Here is a 20,471-nt window from a genome sequence, read left to right on the forward strand (position 1 = left end):
TCGTGTGGGGCCATTATACTGTACAAAGCATAATGTGGCGCCATAATACTGTATGGACCATCACGTTGGGCAAGTATGCTGTACGCAGCATCATGTGGGGCCGTTATACAGTATGGAGCATAATGTGGCCAATGGCCATTGTACAGTGTGGAGCGTCATGTGTGGCCATTATACAGTATGGAGCGTCATGTGTGGCCATTATACAGTATGGAGCGTCGTGTGTGGCCATTGTACACTATGGAGCGTCGTGTGTGGCCATTGTACACTATGGAGCGTCGTGTGGGGCCATTGTACAGTATGGAGCGTCGTGTGTGGCCATATTTTTTTGTTTATAATTATTGTTTATGAAACATTGTGATCAGAAGTGCTAAATGGGTGTGGTTGGGGCGTGGCTAGTTGTGAAATGGGTGTGGTCAGAGGTGTGGCCTAAAATTTGCCTGACTTTGTTCTTCTTTCCCTTCCTCGAAAGTTGGGAGGTATGATTACATACTCACCATCACTTGTTAAGGTACCTTCACACTAAGCGACGCTGCAGCGATACCGACAACGATGTCGATCGCTGCAGCGTCGCTGTTTGGTCGCTGGCGAGCTGTCACACAGACAGCTCTCCAGCGACCAACGATGCCGGTAACCAGGGTAAACATCGGGTTACTAAGCGCAGGGCCACGCTTAGTAACCCGATGTTTACCATGGTTACCATCGTAAAAGTAAAAAAAACAAACACTACATACTTACCTTCAGCTGTCTGTCCTCCGGCGCTCTGCTTTCCTGCACTGACTGTGAGCACAGCGGCCGGAAAGCACAGTGGTGACGTCACTGCTCTGCTTTCCGGCTGGCCGACGCTGACACAGGATGCAGGAGGAGTGCAGAGAAGCACAGCGCCGGGGACAGACAGCAGAAGGTAAGTATGTAGTGTTTGTTTTTTTTACTTTTACGATGGTAACCAGGGTAAACATCGGGTTACTAAGCGCGGCCCTGCGCTTAGTAACCCGATGTTTACCCTGGTTACCACTGAAGACATCGCTGAATCGGCGTCACATATGCTGATTCAGCGATGTCTGCGCGGAGTCCAGCGACGAAATAAAGTTCTGGACTTTCTGCAGCGACCAACGACATCACAGCAGGATCCTGATCGCTGCTGCGTGTGAAACACAACGATATCACTAGCCAGGACACTGCGACGTCACGGATCTCTAGCGATATCGTTGTAAAGTTTAGTGTGAAGGTACCTTTACTTTGATCCCCGAAGCAAGTGTCATCTGTAAAAATATTAAAATAACAAACAACCAATATACTCCCTGTCCGCAGAAATCCAATGTAAAGGAGTGTCCCTCGATGATCTCCCGTGGAGAGCAGCAGCATCAGCTGATATGACTGCTCTCCAGGGGCTCCAGGACTACAATGATGGAAGGTATCCTTCCAGAATGTATTCCTCACAATGTATTCCTACGCCCCTGTGAAAAAATAGTCCTTAGTCTCACTTTTGGCATTGCTGTATGAGAAATTTTCCCACGCAGCAATTGCCATAAAGTGAGACTTTGTCCTAAGGTAACCTCTCAGTGATGTCTCCTGTCAGTGTGTCACTGAGGGTCCTAAAGAGCAGTGACATCACCCAATGTCACTGTTCTATAGGGGAGATCGTCGTGGGACACTCGTTATTAATTGGACTACGGCAGACAGGTAGTATACGGTTTATTATTTTAATTTTTTTGCAGGCACTGAAGTATGGTAAGTATGGTTAAATTTAAATAAAGAATATTAAAATACTTTTTTCCTAATGTGTGTGTTTTATTAACCCTTGATTACTATTGGATTAATAATGGATAGGCGTCTTATTGACGCCTCTCCGTTATTAACCCGGCTTAATGTTACCTTACAATAGCAAGGTGACATTAACCCCTTATTACCCCATATCCCACAGCTACACGGGAGTGGGATGCGCCATTTCTGGGGTGGCTGCGGGGGGCAATATCCATGGCCCCTCTCTAGGCTATGAATATCAGCCCACAGCTGTCTGCGTAGCCTTTCTGGCTATAAAATATAGGGGGACCCCATGTCATTTTTTGGGGGGTCCCCCTATTTTAATAGCCAGTAAAGGCTACGCAGACAGCTGCGGGCTGATATTCATAGCATGTTGTCGCATGTTGCATGTTGTCTTATGTCGCTACATGATGTCGCATGTCGCCCCACGCCTAATATTGTTGCATGTCGTCGCATGCTCTTGCATGTCATCGCATGTTGCATGTCACATGTCGGCGCATGTAGTAGCATGTCGCATGTCGTCGCTTGTCGCATGCTGTCACATGTAGCATGTTCTTGCATGTCGTATGTCGTCGCATGTTGTTGCATGCCGCCGCATGCTGTCGCATGTCATCCCATGCCACATATTGTCGAATGTCGTCGCATGCTCTTGCATGTCGCATGTTGCCGTCGCATGTCGCCTCATGTCGCATGCTGTCGCGTGCAGTCGCATGTTGTTACATGTCGTATGTTGTAGCATGTTGCATGTCGTCGCATGACGCATATTGTCGTATGTAGTTGCATGTCGTCACATGTTGCATTTTGTAGCATGTCACACGCTGTCGCATGTTGCATGTCGTCGCATGTAGCCGCATGCTGTCGCATGTCAACACGTGCCGCATATTGTCACATGTCGTTGCATGCTCTTGCATTTTGCATGTCGTCGCATGTAGCATGTTGTCGCATGCTGTCACATGTCGTCGCATGACGCATGTTGTTGCATGACGTATATTGTCGCATGTAGTTGCATGTCGTCGCATGTTGCATGTCATCGTATGTTGTCTCATGTTGCATTTTGTCGCATGTTGCAGGCTGTCGCATGTTGCATGTCGTAGCATGACGCATATTGTTGCATGTCGCCGCATGCTGTCGCATGTCGTCACATATTGTTGCATGCTGTCGCATGCTCTTGCATGTCGTCGCATGTTGTCCGTTGTTGCATGTTGTCGCATGCTGTCACATGTCACATTTTGTTGCATGTCGCATGCTGCATGTAGTCGCATGCTGCATATTGTCGCATGTAGTTGCATGTTGCAGCATGTTGCATGTTGCCGCATGTCGCCGCACGTAGTTGCATGTTGCAGCATGTTGCATGTTGACGCATGTCGCCGCACGTAGTTGCATGTTGCAGCATGTTGCATGTTGCCGCATGTCGCCGCACGTAGTTGCATGTTGCAGCATGTTGCATGTTGACGCATGTTGACACATGTCGTCGCATGCCGCATGTCATCACATGTAAGATGTTGTTGCATAGAAGACAAGGGGGGTGGAGGGCACCATCGTACTGTCACAAACTGGGATCCACCTGGAGTATGTCAAGCCAGAGTAATGAAAAAGAAAAAAAGAGACATACACAACACCAGGGATCACCAAAAAAGGATAATTAATAATAATGTAGTAATAAATTTTATTAAAGTCAAACAAGACACTCCAAACAATTAAAAACATTTAAAAACCAGAACGGTACATATCCCAAATAGGGAATACCCCACAAGATCCAAAAGGCTTTATACCAGGAAATGTGTACATATAAGGAATAACATGTAAGTTCGCATCACAATAGATAATATAATTATCCCCATGGATCCCCATTGAATGTGTTCAGGTGCCCGAAACCACGCCCACCTACCGCAGAAACTCCGCCCACTTACTAGGAACCAAATAAATTGATGAGTGGAGTTTTGCTCAGGTGGGCGGGGCTACGCCTGCCGAAGTCTGGGATTTTACGCCCAGTGAGAGCCATTCAGGGATTTTAGTGGCTCTCACTGGCATGCCGACTCCCATCATTCACAGCAGGGAGCCAGCTCTTTGTGTCGGATCGTTCGCGAACGACACATCACTAAAGGCCTCATCCCAGGCTGGAAAGGAATGGGTGTTGGGAGTGGGTGGGTTAGGTAGAGTAGGGGAGGAGCTAATTAGGAGGGAAAGTTAGGGAGATTGTGAGGATGGAGATGCAGTAAGGCTACGTTCACATTAGCGTTACGCTAATGTGCGTCGCTGTTGCGTCGGCGACGCAGCGGCGACGCGCCCCTATGTTTAACATAGCGGACGCGTGCGTTTTTTTGTTTGCGTTTTTCGACATGTGCGTCGTTTTCGACGCTAGCGTCGGACGCACGAAAATGCAACAAGTTGCATTTTTCGTGCGTCCGATTTTCGTCAAAAAACGACGCACGCGTCGCAAAACGCAGCGTTTTTGTTGCGTCGCGCGTTGCGTCGCCGACGCACCGGCGCGCAACGCTAATGTGAACGTAGCCTATGACGTGCTGAGAAGGAGCTTCCAGTCAGAGGGAGCTAGAGAGAGATTGCAGAGGAGAGATCGTGAGAGAACTGGAGCTGAGTAGATGTTAGGGTCTGCAGCTCCTGAGAGACAGAACAGAGAAGTGTGAGAGAGAGCAAGAAGGAAGCTCCAGAGAGGACAGAAGGGGTCCTAGTGGCATGGGTAGTGCAGAAGCCACCCGTGGGACCCGTATCCAGACGTGGAGGGACCAGGTCACAGACAGGGGACTGGCCCCAACTTTGTGGAATACTAAGAAACCGGAGGCTGTGACTTTTGCAAGAAGCACATCCACATCCACCCATACTTCGCCAAAAAGGCAGCCGTATAGAATCCAGGGGACTCGGAGAACATCGCCCGACCAGGTTCATGGCTGCTGGCTTGGGACACTGTGGTAAGGTGCTGGGCAGAAGAGGAATGCCAGTGTAGTGAGACGGCCAGAGAAAGGCATACGAAAGGAGTCCTGGAAAGGTGTATCCCAATCTACCTGGGAGTTTGCTGGACCACTGACCTGAAGAACACAGCATCTGGCTGGCATTTGTGGACTGGAGAACTGTGGGTAAACAGTGGAAACTGCACCTTACTGTGTCCTTGCGTTATTTCTACAACACCTGCCCGGCATACCACAACCACCATCATTACATCATCTATTCATACAGTTACATACCACCAAAACCACTCCTCTATATCTAGGTAAAGCGATCCTCTCCACAACTCAACGACTACAACCAATAGTGATGGTGAAGTAAACACGATCAATTGTTAATAGAAATAACAAATCTTTATTAATATACTGGAAAATACATACACAATGACAGTACACATATATATTCTAATGTAAGAACTAATCATATAAGTAGTGACAACCGAGATGAAAATACTAAAACTCTGCTGCCCATGGACTATATAGTATGAGAACAGAGACATACAAAACTGGGTTCATACAGTTACCCTGGGGTTTAGCTCTGCCTGTGGAGAGCTGTACCAACTCTGCTGCATCACCATCAGCCCCAGCGCACTCTGAAGCAGCGTCATTGCCGAGTACCACAGGTGGCATCATGAACATTTCCAATTCCCCTAGATAATCTTTATTCCCATTTCATTAACTCTTATATTGGATGCCCAGGGCCACGGACTGGGTCACTGCTGCTGTGACCACATCCCTTTAAGAACCGGTCTGGTACCGTGTATGCGCCTGGCGGGCGCCCCATCTATATCGTGGGTGTAATAACATGGGTGTCTGTAATAACGTGGGCATCTATATCATGGGTGTAATAACATGGGTGTCTGTAATAACATGGGCGTCTATAATAATGTGGGCATCTATAGCATGGGTGTCTGCAATAAAGTGAGCATCTGTAATAACATGGAGGTCTGTAACAACGTGGGCTTCTGTAATAAATGTCTGTAATCACTTGGAGGTCTGTAATAAGATGGGTATCTGGAACCTGGGCGTCTGTACTATAACGTGCGCCCCTCTTTCTGCCCTACACACTATCACCCCTGATACCCGCTTCCCACACACGCAGGCAGCGCTCGCCTCCGCTCTGCTCTCACACGGGCACGGCTGCTGTACGTAAGGCACACGTGACTGCGCGCGCTCCCGCCACGCTACGGGCCGCTCACTGACGTCAGGCTCCGCCCACTGGGCGCGCACAGTCAGGAAAAGGGGGCGAAGAAGATGGCGGACGTGGACGATCAGCTGTCCGATGAGGACAAGGTTGGTGAGGTGTTGAGTGCGGCGGGTCGGCCGCTCATTAGCACCATAGTCCCGTGGGCTGCTGTGTATGTGCTCGGGGCGGGCTGCGGGGGGCGCTGTGTCGGGGCCAGGTGAAGCCGTTAATGGGCCGGGTTTGCAGGTGACTTGTGTGCTGGCTGACAGACTCCTCTCGGCAGCGGCTCGTCTCTTCTCCCTCTGTGTCCGCTCCTTGTACGGCCGTGGTGGGCAGCGCCAGGAAGTGTCAGGCGGCGGTGAGGGCACAGCTTCCTGCTCTCCGGCCAGGTGTCCGCCCGGCGCTGCCGCCATGTATGAGGTGCGGGATGAGACCTGCTGGTGGGAGGCTGTGAGCCCCGGGACAGCGGCGTCTGGGAAGTGTCCATGCAGGCCCGCACACTCCAGCGCTGAGCCCGGCTGCCCTCCTCTTCTTGGTGTTTCCTCTGGTAATCTGTAATCGAACAATAAAGTGTAAGCTTCTGTATGTGGTTCAGCAGTGTTCCTGTTTCTGCCACAGGGGCGGCGCTGGCCCAGAGTGTCGGCTGTAACTGTGCATCCAGCCCTGACTGACAGCTGATCCCAATGCAGAGGGGGTGTTGGGGCAGTCTCAGGGGCGGTGCTGACTCAGAGCGTCGGCTGTAACTGTGCATCCAGCCCTGACTGACAGCTGATCCCAATGCAGAGGGGGTGTTGGGGGGGGCAGTCACAGGGGTGGTGCCTACTCAGAGCGTCGGCTGTAACTGTGCATCCAGCCCTGACTGACAGCCGATCCCAATACAGAGGGGGGTGTCAGGCAGGGTTGGGCAGTCACAGCAGTGGTGCTGGCGTGGGTTCAGTCACCACTCTGAGTATACAGACATGCGTCTGCAGCCGTGCCCACGGCTCTGACTGGCACTGCTTTGGGGCTGGCGGTCCGTCAGGGCCGTGGACACGATTACAGTAGTTTCTAACCGCAACTTTAATCTAAGTGCAATCCCATGCTAGCATTAGAGCGCTATCAACCTGCAGATTAACCCCTTATCTGCAGGTTGTGTTTTTTTTTCTGGTGACTGGTTCCCTTTAAACTGTCATGTCTTACCTGTGCACTCATCTCGCCTGCGTGGTCTGGTTTCTGATGCTCTTTGCGACAAACCTAAAAAAAAAAAGAGAAATTCAAAACCATCACAGGAAAAGGCAGCCTTACCAATACCATGCAGTAACTTTCACAAGGTGCCAGGCAATGTACAGCATATGTACCTGTGACTGGTGCCCTATGCAAGCCTCTTCTGTGTGCACCCAGCCCAGATGTTGGAAATAGCGCAACTTTTTTTTTTTTCACTACTTTTATTAAAAATAACCTAGACATGGTTGGTGTCTGTGAACTCGCACTGACCTGGAGAATGATAATGACGGGTCAGTTTTAGCAGTTAGTTAACATGGTAAGACAATTGTGGAATTGTGCTTCTTCTGCAATTCCACCACACTTGGATTTTTTGTCCCCGTTTTCCAGTACAGTATATGGTAACACCAATGGTGTCCTTCAAAAGTACAACTCGTCCCATAAAAAAACAAGCCCTGACATAACTTTAATTTTCCGTCAATATAGCCAAGCCTCTGGGAAGAAGGGGAGCAAAAAAACCGAAAACTGAAAATCGGAAGGTCGTGAAGGAGTTAAACCGCCTCAATGTCCAATATTATTAGGAATGGATAATATGCCCCACTCAATTCTGAAAAAATCTATATATCATATGCTCAAGATTACAGAATGACCATAACCGCATGCCTGCTTCCACATCTTGTTACTGGATGGTTGCATCAGGCTCCCTTTTTGATCTAGGGTAACTATCATTTGGGAAAAAACATTTAACCCCTTAATGACCGCCAATACGTCTTTTAACTGACCTTACATATAAGAGAATAGCCTCCCCATACAGGTAACAATCCAGCAGCTGTCGGCTGTACGCTATAGCTGACAACTTTCTGCATCAGCCACGATCAGTGTTTGCACCGTTCAAATCTGTTTAACCCCTTAGATGCTGCTGTAAATAGTGACTACATCATTATATATGGTTAACAGAGTGTGGGGGCTTCTTCTTTATCCCAATTGGTGCCCTCAGATCATGATTGTGTGGTCCTGATGTTTGCCATGGCAATTCATGACCAAATAGCGGCCTTAGAGTCTGATGGTTGTTGTAACCTGTTCAGAAGTTACCGACATTTAGGTGGTAAAAATACACATTTTCATTTGTCATACCACTTTGCATTAATTCCTGTAAAGCACCTGAAGGGTTAATAAACTACCTGACAGCAGTTTTTGATATGTCAGGGGGTGCTGTTTTTAAAATGGTATCACGTTTGGGGGTTTCCCAATATATGAGACCCCTAAAGTCACTTCAAACATGGATAAGTCCCTAAAAAAATAAATTTAGTAAATTTCCTTGAAAAAATGAAAAATTGCAGCTACATTTTTAAATCTCCTAAAATGCTAAAAAAATAAAATAACATTTTACAAATGATGCTGATGTAAAGCCGACATGTGGGAAATGTTATTTATTAATGTTTTGCTGTGGTATAACTATCTGGATTAAAGGAATAATCATTCAAATTTAGAAAATTGCTAATTTTTTAACATTTTTCTCAAATTTTTGATATTTTTTTATAAATAAACACAAAGCATATTGACCTAAATTTACCATTATCATAAAGTATAATATGACACGAAAAAACAATCTCAAAATCACTGGGATTTGTTGCAGAGTTATTACCACATAAAGTGATACTGGTGAGATTTCAAAAATTTGGCTCCGTCACTAAGGGGTTAATATATTACTGTTACTGTCAGAGACAAAAACAGTTGTAACTGCACTAATGTTGTGGTACTGAAAAATGATACAGTTGCTGATTGGCTCCAATTTTCAAGTTCAAGAGTAGGTTGTAATTACTTATGACACCCTTCATGCAGACCTATAGAAATTGCGTTTTTATTTTTTCCACTAGATGGAGGCCCGATGCTATTGCATCGTGAGGGCGGTAATGTCACAATGGGGGCAGGCATGTGGCGCTGTTGTTGCCTAATGGCATCCTGTGATAGTCTAATGACTTTTGCATCAGGTGACTCATGTGCTTGACGCCTACGCTTATATGCATTGTTTCTCCCCAGCGATGCTGTTGCTCTTCAAAAGTCTCACTTGCCCTTTGTTGTCTTAGTTGTGTCTTTGCTGCTTTCTTTTCATTGTCATTGGTGTACTTTTTAGGAGCCATGTTTGCGTTGATATTTGCTTTTTAAAGGGGTTTTCCCACAAACAAAAGTTCATTTTAAAAATTGTCTGTCTGACCGTGTACAGAACATACCACAGCTCCTGGGCAAGGGAGGAAGCAAAAGACAATACTGACATTACAGCAGGAGATCGCAGAGGATACATTTTGTGAGGGAAAATATTTTTTAAAATCAGTCAGTGAAATATTTTACCTCACAAAATGAATCCACTGTGATCCCCTGCTATAATGTCAGTATTGTCTTTTGCTTCCTCCCCTGCCCAGGAGATGTGGTATGCTCCGTACACGTCAGACATAGACAATTTTTAAAATGAACTTTTGTTTGTGGGAAAACCCCTTTAATGTGACCGGCTTCCTCTGCCTGTAGACACGTTGTGCATCTGCCACTGGGATCAGCCGATTGATTCACTGCACCTGCGTGTAATTACTAATTGTGTAATTAAATCGCCAGGCGCAAAAAATCAGATCGCCGCCATCTTTATTCAGACAGATAGCAGCGGTCACACTAAAACTGCGCATGCGCTCCTCTTGTACAAAGATGGCGGCGGTCAGTGAATCATTCGGCTGATTCCGGCGGCGGCGTGTTCGTGACTGTGTTCCGCTGGTGGTTCTGCGCAAGAGGCAGTGTATGGTGCGATGGTGTTCCGCTGGTGGTGCCGTGCAATAGGTTGGTACCAGCAGCAGTTTCCATATTAAGACACCCATCACTTGGGTGTCCCAATATGGCAGTCGGTGAACTTCCTCCTCTTGGAATTCTGGGATACAGTGACATCTGGACAGAACAGGAAATGAAAACATTACAAGGCAATTCTATAAATAGATGGTCATTATTGCATTGTTAATAGCTAGTCGTCATCATCATCATCTATTTAATCTATTGAGCCCTCCGCTATTCTATAATCTTAGGGTGACCAATCAAAAGCGCCAGATCTGCTCGAATGACATAATCCTATTTACAGTTGCATCAATTACTTTTATAAATGCTCTCTAAGGTATACAGTGTTGGGGTAAGTTCACACAGGGCGTTTTTGCTGTCTTTTTTTTTTTTGCTGCGTTTTTTTATGCTAATTTTCAGCTTCTTTTTACAGTACCAGCAAAGCCTATGAGATTTCAGAAATCTCATGCACACACATTGGGTTTTTGTGAGGTCCGTATTTTGTGCTTTGCTGTGTTTTTTTTTTTTTTTTTACATAGGGCATGTCGCTTCTTTCAGCGTTTTTCCAGCGTTTTTTCACCCATTGACTTGAATGGGTGGGGAAAAAACACTGCAAATACGCTAGGTTGACTTTTCTTGCAGCATATTTGCTGCAGAAAAGTCAAGGAGAACCGGATGTGACGTCACACGTCTCGGCTACATCTAGATGGCAGACTGCATGATGTGTTCATGCAGCCTGTCATCCAGCAGCGGACCCCCATTCACTTAAATGGGGGTCCAGCATTAGTGTTTGACACGCTGTCATATGCATTACAGCACGGCAAACACCGCTTCTGATCGGCTGGGAAATCCTCCCCGCCGGTCAGAGCCGCGGTTCCCACGCTGTCAGAAGACAGCGGGAGCGCTCAGCTGTGATCGGAGGTGTAAACTTCACCGCCGATCACTGGTGTCAGCTGATGGGACTACTGCTCCCATCATCTGACACCTACACCCGCTAATTACTGTGAGAGCAGGAGCGGTGGATGGGAGATTTCATCTGCCGCTCCTACGATATAAATAAATTTAAAAATCGGCGTGGGTTCCCCCCTAATTTTGATAACCAGCCAGACAAAACTCACAGCTGGGGGCTGCAACCCCCAGCTGTCGGCTTCAGCAAGGCTGGTTATCAAGAATAGAGTGGTCCTCATGCTTTTTTTTCCCTAATTCTTTAAATAAATAATTAAAAAAAGGCGTGTGGTCCCCCCATTTTTTTTACAACAGCCTTGCTAAAGCTCACAGCTGGGGGCTGGTATTCTCAGGCTGGTAAGGGGCCATTGATATTGCCCCCCCCCAGCCTAAAAATAGCAGCCCGCAGCTGCCCAGAAAAGGCGCATCTGTAAGTTGCGCCAATTCTGGCACTTTGCCCGACTCTTCCCACTTGCCCTGTAGCAGTGGCAAGCGGGGTAATAAGGGGTTAATGTCGCCTTACTATTGTAAGGTGACATTAAGCCGGTTAGTAATGGAGAGGCTTCAGTAAGACACCTATCCATTACTAATCCTATATTAAAGGGTTAAATAAACACACAGAAAAAAGTCTTTTAATGAAATAAAACGCACACCGTTTTGACAATTCTTTCATTATTCTGCCATTCCATAGCAAAGTCCTTGATCTTCTGTAATAAAAATAAAAAAGCAAAAGTATACTCCCTGACCCATTGCAGTCCAATATAACGAGTGTCCCACGCAGTATCTGGGGGAGATAAAGCTTACAACCAGGAGCGCTGCTAATGCGACTGCCCCCGGCTGTAAGTGACTGGGGAATGAATGAGACCGAGCGGGCGCAGGCTCAGTAACTAGCGGTGACGTAACCGAGCCTGCGCTCCCTCACAGCCTGTCCTGCACCGTGGGAAAATGCCATTCTATCAATCTATCTACAGGAAGTTGTTTTTTTTTCTCTGTGTGCACTCAACTTTATTGGTATGCACAAAGAGGGAAAAAAAGCACCTAAAACTGCATTTTGGCGCAGCTTCTTTTCTGCCAAGATGATCAGGGTTTGCTGCAGGAAAAAAAAGCAGCAGAAAAAAAATGCAGCAAAAACGCCCTGTGTGAACTTACCCTTAGATGCGTCTTTGGTGTGTTTTTTTTTTTTTTTTTTTTTTTTCTTTGTTCATGCTAATGTCCTTGAATTTTCAGCAGCAAAAACGCAGCGAATAATAACCCCCGCGTTTTTGCTGCGTTTTTTTTAACACCCATTCAAGTCAGTGGGTGAAAAACGCAGCAAAAACGTTGCAAGAAGTGACATGCTCTATGTCCAAAAAAACGCAGCAAAGCACAAAATACTGATCACACAAAAAACAGTGTGTGCTTGAGATTTCTGACATCTCATAGGCTTTGCAGGTATTGTAAAAAGCAGCTGAAAATTAGCATAAAAAAACGCAGCAAAATGCCCAGTGGAACTTATCATTAGGCTTTCTTAGCATATTGACATGTTTCTCCTTTTTTTTTTTTTTTTTTTTTTTTTTTCTTTTCTGATATTCCTCATTCTTGTATTAACAAAGTGTATAGTTTGTGCTACATATGCGGAGAAGTCCCTTTTGCGTCACAAAAGTGAAACTTGACTACCATCATAAGGAAAGCCTGCAACCTGTATTTTGGCTGCAGAATGGGAGCTCAAGACAAGAGTTGGGCTCCACATATATGCTGCAATAGATGTGTATTAGTGATGAGTGAGTGTACTCGTTGTCTGGGTGGTCTCCCGAGTATTTATGACTGTGGAGATTTAGTTTTCATCGCCTCAGGAGCATGATTTACAGCTACTAGCCAGCTTGATTACATGTGGGGATTCCCTAGCAACCAGGCAACCCCCACATGTACTGCCTGGCTAATAGCTGTAAATTATTCAGCTGAGGCGATGAAAATTAAATCTCCAAACACTAACAAATACTCGGAGGTCACCCAAGTGTGCTCGGGAAAACCCAAGCAACGAGTTCACTCGCTCATCACTAATGTGTATCACATCTTACCCAGTGGTTGCAGGAAAGAGGTAATTATGCTTTTACAGTCCCAGTTATCTGTTGAGAGCCTATCAATCACACTACCAATTGCTATTTCTGCATGGTGTGCCCCATTAAGGGTATGTGCACACGTTGCAGTTTTTGCTGCGGATCCGCAGTGGTTTTGATGCTGCAGATCCAAAGCTGTTTTCCATGTGGTGTACAGTACTATGTTAACCTATGGAAAACAAAAACCGCTGTGCACAAGCTGCGGAAAAAAAACGCGCGGAAACGCTGCGGTTTATTTTCCGCAGCATGTCAATTCTTTGTGCGGAATCCGCAGCGGTTTGGCACCTGCTCCATATTAAAAATCCGCAAGTGTCTAAAAGCGCAGTGGAAACCGCACAAAAAAACGCGATAAATCCGCAGTACTTTTGCACTGCGGATTTAATCAAATCCGCTGCGGAAAATTCTGCAACGGAATCCACAGCGTGTGCACATGGCCTATGAAAGGAGTTTAAGGAAGAAGGCTATGTGCACATGTCCGGAATTTCTGCGGCAATTTCGCAACTGTGCCGCAGGTAAAACACATGCGGAATTGGCATACATTTTCATGCTAAACACTAGCCCTGTACAAGCGTAATTAGCTTGCAGAATGCTAGCGTCTTCCAAGCGATCTGTAGCATCGCTTGGAAAACTGATTGACAGGTTGGTCACACTTGTCAAAAATAGTGTTTGACAAGTGTGACCAACTTTTTACTATTGATGCTGCCTAAGCAGCATCAATAGTAAAAAGATCTGTTAAAAATAATTAAAAAAAATAAAAAATCGTGATTCTCACCTTCTGGCGTTCCTCGCGTTGCTCCCGTTCCCAATAATGCCTAGCGGCATGACCTCAGATGACGTAGCGGTCTCGTGAGACCGCATCATCACAGGTCATTGCGGCAAAGTATTACTGGGAACGGCAGCATCGCGAGGAGCAGGAATGCTGCGAGGGACGCCAGAAGGTGAGAATATCACGATTTATTATTTTAATTATTTTTTTTTTTTTAACAATTATATAGTTCCCAGGGCCTGGAGGAGAGTCTCCTCTCCTCCACCCTGGGTACTAACCGCACACGAGCCGCTTACTTCCCGCATGGTGGGCATAGCCCCATCGGAAAGTAAGCTGATCAATGCATTCCTATGTGTGCGGAATCCCCGCTATTCCTCATAAGGAATGAACACATGCTGCGGTTTTTTCCAGAATGCGATTCCGCCGCGGAAACAAATGCACAAAAATTGCAGATTGCATTCTAATAGGATGCTTAATGTATGCTTTTTTTTTCACGGTTTTATACAGAAAAAAACACACAAAATCCTGAACATGTGCACATAACCTTACAGTTCCAAACATGCCACTTGCAATATGCCCAGTACCACATACAGAAGAGCTGCCAGTTCCATAAGCATCAGAAACATTTTCAGTCAAGTGAGGAACAAGAGGGCTCTTGGTGTCATGAAGCATCTTTCTCTTGTGACCCAGCCTTTGTGAACCACACCTTATAACACAAAGTGAACTGAACAATCTTGCTAGATATTTGAATCTGCCCAAGAGTAAGGCCGGTTTCACACGTCAGTGTGACAGTTTCCTTATGTACCGGAGACACTGACTCACGTAGACACATTGAAATCAATGTCTCTCTGCACATGTCAGCGTGTTTTCACGGACCGTGTGTCCGTGTGCAAAATACGGAGACCTGTCAGTGTTCGTGGGAGCACACGGATTACACAGACCCATTAAAGTCAATGGGTCCGTGTAAAACACGTACCGCACACGGACGTTGTCCGTGCCCCGTGCAGGAGACAGCGCTACAGTAAGCGCTGTCCCTCCCACGTGGTGCTGAAGCCGCCATTCATATCTTCTCTGCAGCAGCGTTTGCTGTAGAGAAGATATGATAAATCCTTTTTTTTTTTTTTTTTGTTTCTCGTGTTTAAAATAAAGATCCCTGTCCCATAGGGGTGGAGCTGCATATTCATTACTGTAATGGGCGGCCCCACGTGACCGCATACAGGAGAAGGTGCGGCGAGGACAGGACACTGCGAGGGAGCCGGGTGAGTATTTTAATTACAGCGGGCGGGCGCACAGGGGGTGGGGACAGGGATCTTTATTTTAAACACAAGAAACCAAAAAAAAAAAAGGATTTATCATACCTTCTCTACAGCAAACGCTGCTGCAGAGAAGATATGAATGGCAGCTTCAGCACCAGATGCAGGGGACAGAGCTTATCTCCAACGCTGTCTCCTGCACGCTCCGTGTGGTACCCAGTCGGCACACGTGTGCCACAGAAAAGCACGGTCACGGATAATTCCGGTACCGGAATTATCTGGACATGTGGGACTGCCCTAAGGCTGAGCTCTTGCCCGGGATATGTGCCCACCATCAGTAATTGCTGCTGGTTTGATACTGCATATTTATGCAGTGTCAAACTTGCAGGGGCCAGACGTTGCAGCATAGTGGATGGGATTTTTAGAGATCCCATGTGGTTTAGTGAACACATGTGGATTTACCTGTGTTCGATTGAAGGCAGTTCTTCGGATGCAGCGGACATGTGCTGCTAGTTCCAGAACGTGAAACAGAGGGATGTGGAGGGCACCACCATGTATATAACTACGAGGGGTTCACCATGGGCAAAAAATGTAACAGTCAAAAATCAAATAGAGAAAAAGCATGCCCATATAACAGGGATACCCAAACTCATTAAACTTGCCAAAAGATATTTTATTTCAATTGCACAAATTAAACAAAGCACATAAGACACACTAACAATTAAAAAACATTTAAAAACACAATGTGAAAGACTCAATAGTCATGCCTTATAATAAAGTCCATGATCCACCGCAGCTGCCTGCTCAAACTCAAATTGCTGATATAAGCTCCAGAACAGGCATGTGGAAATCCCTTAATGACACTGAAACTGCATATATAATGACAAATCTTGTATATAATATTATGCATACCATAAACACATGCAAGTTAATACACTGACCTAACTATTCACAGTACCATATAACCAATAAGGTGGGAAGGAACATGGTCAGTAATTAACATTACTTGCTGAACAGGGACCACATGGTCTTGGAAACATACAGATTTACTTAGCCTGGTTTTCTCAGGCGAGACTAAACTTAAAGTTTTGTTCAGGACTGACCATGTTCCTTCCCATCTTATTAGTTATATGGTACTGTGAATAGTTAAGTCAGTGTATTAACTTGCATGTGTTTATGGTATGCATTATATTATATACAAGATTTGTCATTATATATGCAGTTTCATTGTCATTAAAGGGAACCTGTCACCCCCAAAATCGCAGGTGAGGTAAGCCCACCGGCATCAGGGGCTTATCTACAGCATTCTAGAATGCTGTAGATAAGCCCCCTATGTATCCTAAAAGATGAGAAAGACGTTAGATTATACTCACCCAGGGGCGGTCCCGCTGTTGGTCCGGCGCTTCCTATCTTCATCAGATGACGTCCTCTTCTGGTCTTCACGCTGCGGCTCCAGCGCAGGCGTACTTTGCCCTGTTGAGGGCAGAGCAAAGTACTACAGTGCGCAGGCGCCGGGAAAGGTCAGAGAGGCTCGGCGCCTGCGCACTGCAGTACTTTGCTCTGCCCTCAACAGGGCAAAGTACGCCTGCGCTGGAGCCGCAGCGTGAAGACCAGAAGAGGACGTCATCTGATGAAGATAGGAGGTGTCAGACCCGGGCCAACAGCGGGACCTCCCCTGGGTGGCTATAATCTAATGTCTTTTTCTCATCTTTTAGGATACATCGGCGGCTTATCTACAGCAGAGGTCCCCAACTCCAGTCCTCAAGGCCCACCAACAGGTCATGTTTTCAGGATTTCCTTAGTCTTGCACAGGTAATAATTGCATCACCTGTGCAATGCAAAGGAAATCCTGAAAACATGACCTGTTGGTGGGCCTTGAGGACTGGAGTTGGGGACCTCTGATCTACAGCATTCCAGAATGCTATAGATAAGCCCCTGATGCCGGTGGGCTTACCTCACCTGCGATTTTGGGGGTGACAGGTTCCCTTTAAGGGATTTCCACATGCATGTTCTGGAGCTTATATCAGCAATTTGAAATTGAGCAGGCAGCTGCGGTGGATCATAGACTTTATTATAAGGCATGACCATTGAGTATTTCACATTGTGTTTTTAATTGTTAGTGTGTCTTATGTGCTTTGTTTATTTTGTGCAATTGAAATAAAAAATCTTTTGGCAAGTTTAATGAGTTTGGGTGTTCCCTGTTATATGGGCATGCTTTTTCTCTTTTTGGTTTTTGATAGTTCCAGCACGTGGGCACCCGGCCATAGGTTACAGTAGTGGAATCTTCTAGCGGCGATGTTCAGATTTTTGTTCTGCAACCATGATAAAGATCTTGTCCAATGCTTCTTCACAGAGGGTCTTGTAGTATGCAACAACATCAACCATTTAACGGAAGCTCTGAAGATGTCATAATCCAGAGGAATGGAGGCTATTCATCCGAAAAAGCCTAAAAGCTTGTGGCAGTGCGCTACCTTTAATTCCAGTTTGTCATGCAGTTCACATGAAAGAAACCTATGACAAAATGAAACAGCTGTTGAGGTGCCTGAACTATGACCAACATTTGTTGCCCCTCTGTGGTGACTTAAAGGTGGTTGCCCTCTTGCTTGTTCTCCAAGGTGGATACACAAACTCCATTTTCTGTTTGAGTGGGATAGTCGTGCAAGAGAATAGCACTACGATAAGATACTGGCCTCTCCGACATTCACTTCAGCCAGAGAGCAAAAATGTCCTGCATCCAGCACTTGTTAACCCACAAGTTTGTTACCACCATTGCATATCAAGTTGGGCCTAATGAAGAACTTTGTAAAGGTGATGGATAAAATGCAAAAGCATTTAAGTTTTCTCTGATGCATTTCTCAGGTTGAGTGAAGCAATGAAAAAAGGAAGTAGTCTTTATCGGACCTCCTATTCGTAAGTTCATCATGATGGGGAGTTTCTCAACTTATTGCAGGGCAATGAAAAGGCTGCATGGGTAACATTCGCATTAGTGGTAACTCATTTTGTAGGAGACGCGAGCAGATAATTATGAAGAGTTGGTGGAAAATCTTAAAATATATAAGGATCTTGGATTTAACATGTCCTTAAAGATTACTTTCTTACATTTGCATATAGACTTTTTTTCCACCAAAGTGCAGAGCAGTGACCAACAAGCACGGTGAGGCTAAGTGCACACGTTGCAGAATTGCCGCGGAAATGTCCGGAAATTCTGCATGCGGAATTGGCATGCATATTCCCGCAGAAAACTAGCGTTATTCAAGCATAATTAGCTTGCAGAATGCTAGCGTTTTCCAAGCGATCTGTAGCATCGCTTGGAAAACTGATTGACAGGTCAGGCCTATGCCGCATCAATAGTAAAAGATAGAATGTTAAAAATAATAAAAAAAAATGGTTATACTCCCCTACCGCAAACAGCCGATCTCCTCAGCGGCTTCCGATCCTATAGATGGTGTGTGTGCAGAACCTTCGATGACGTCGCGGTCACGTGACCGCGACGTCATCGCAGGTCCTTCACACACCATCTACAGGAATGGAAGCCGCTGCGTGCAGCGCTGAGAGGCAGGAAGACTCCGGGGGCCATTGAAGGTGAGTATATCATGATTTTTTTTTATTTTAATAATTTTTTTTTTTTTTTTTTTTTTTACCAATTATATGGTGCCCAGTCCGTGGAGGAGAGTCTCCTCTCCTCCACCCTGGGTACCAATGGCACATGATCTGCTTACTTACCGCATGGTGGGCACAGCGGGAAGTAAGCAGATCAATGCATTCCTAGGTGTGCGGAATCCCCGCAATTCCACAAATTTAATGAACATGCTGCGTTTTTTTTTCTGGAATGCGAATCCGCTCAGGAAAAAAATGCAACATGTGCACAAAAAATGGCGATTGCATTCTATTAAATAGGATGCTTAATGTGAGCGTTTTTTTTTTCGCGAAAAAAACACGAAAAATCTGCTATGTGTGCACACAGCCTGAGAGATTTCACCAAGATATTGTGGCTACGGAGAAAATATGTCAAGGAAAATGCTTGCAGATTACTGTTGGACAATTGCAAGACTGCGTGTCAACGATCAGGAATAGTAGCGTTTTGGACTGTCCAAAATGCTGCATTCTACATAAACGTGCGTCTTTTTGGAAATATGCGGATTTACCGTATCTATTGAAAGTCTCCTGTGCGTATTTTCCCTAGTAGACAAAGCGTCTCTGCTACAGAAATTTTACATGCTGCGGCTCGAAAAACCCACACGACAGGTGAGTTTATGCAGTGTTAAAAAGTAAAAAAAAACCTATAGAGAAACAGCACTCAAGAACCAAAATATAAAGCTAAATTCTTTATTGAATAACCAATAAAATAACATGCATATTAATAATTAGGGATGACAGATTCACCAGAAATCGTGACAACACACAACCCAGCAGTTATATGTTACAACACTATACATAAAAGTATGCAGCCACGCAATTTGTACCGAAAGTGCAACTGCATTGTGCAAATGAAGTGCTAGTAGCACCAGGTCACCATGAAGGAATAAGTATTGTCTAATGTTGTAACTGCTTAAAGTGCAATATTCAGCCTAACATGGTGGTCGTGTCAGTAGTTACAAGTAAGGGTAATACATGGAACTAATGTTGGCTGTCAAGTAATATTACTTGGGGAATCGCGCTGCCACTTGCCCCAATGCGCGTTTCGGCGCAGTGCCTTCTTCTGGGGGTACGCCCATCGTACCGGGACCGCCCCTGGGTGAGTATAATCTAACCTCTTTTTCTCATCTTTCAGAACACTTGGGGGGCTTCTGGAATGCTGTAGATAAGCCCCTGATGCCGGTGGCCTTAGCTCATCTTTGATTTTGGGGGTGACAGGTTCCCTTTAAGACATTTCAGTACTAACCTTAGGCCAGGTTAACACATTTGCAGTCTGAGTGAGGACTGCAATGCAGAGTTCTGCTGTGGGTCTTCTAAACTCAGCATTTTAAGGCTACATGCCCATGATCAGGAACAGCAGCGTTTTGGACGCATCAAACTTGCGCTGTGTCCCAAACGCTGCATTCTACATTAGAAGCACAGTGGATGAGATTTATAGAAATCCCATGCCCACTGTGCTTCTATTTAACTCTGAGCAAGCTTGGCCACGGTTTACGAGCCGCAGCATGTCAATTTCTATGGATTTTGACCGATTGAATGTCATTACATTCGGTGAATCGGCATGTGCTGACAAACAAGTAATAATAATAATCTTTTTATATAGCGCTAACATATTCTGCAGCGCTTTACAGTTTGCACACATTATCATTACTGTCCCTGATGGGGGCTCACAATCTAAATTTCCTATCAGTATGTCTTTGGAAACCCATGCAAACACGGGGAGAACAGACAAACTCCTTGCAGATGTTGTCCTTGGTGGGATTAGAACCCTGGACTCCATCGCTGCAAGGCTGCAGTGCTAACCACTGAGCCACCGTGCTGCAATTGCGGCAATTAGAACGCAGCGTCCAAAACATT

The 20,471-nt window shown here is 45.7% G+C and overlaps 1 protein-coding gene across 1 annotated transcript in view; it reads left to right on the top strand.

Annotated features, from left to right (window-relative positions):
* The first annotated feature begins 5,918 nt into the window (after positions 1-5,918).
* CAPZA2 (capping actin protein of muscle Z-line subunit alpha 2) overlaps positions 5,919-20,471 on the top strand; it is a 98,716-nt gene continuing 84,163 nt past the window's right edge. The window contains exon 1 of the mRNA XM_069764844.1: positions 5,919-6,014. Coding sequence (XP_069620945.1) covers positions 5,976-6,014 — 39 coding nt within the window. The 5' untranslated portion in view covers positions 5,919-5,975. The remainder of the gene's footprint in view (positions 6,015-20,471) is intronic.

This window comes from Ranitomeya imitator, chromosome 4, assembly GCF_032444005.1.
Source record: "Ranitomeya imitator isolate aRanImi1 chromosome 4, aRanImi1.pri, whole genome shotgun sequence".
NCBI classification, from domain to species: domain Eukaryota; kingdom Metazoa; phylum Chordata; class Amphibia; order Anura; family Dendrobatidae; genus Ranitomeya; species Ranitomeya imitator.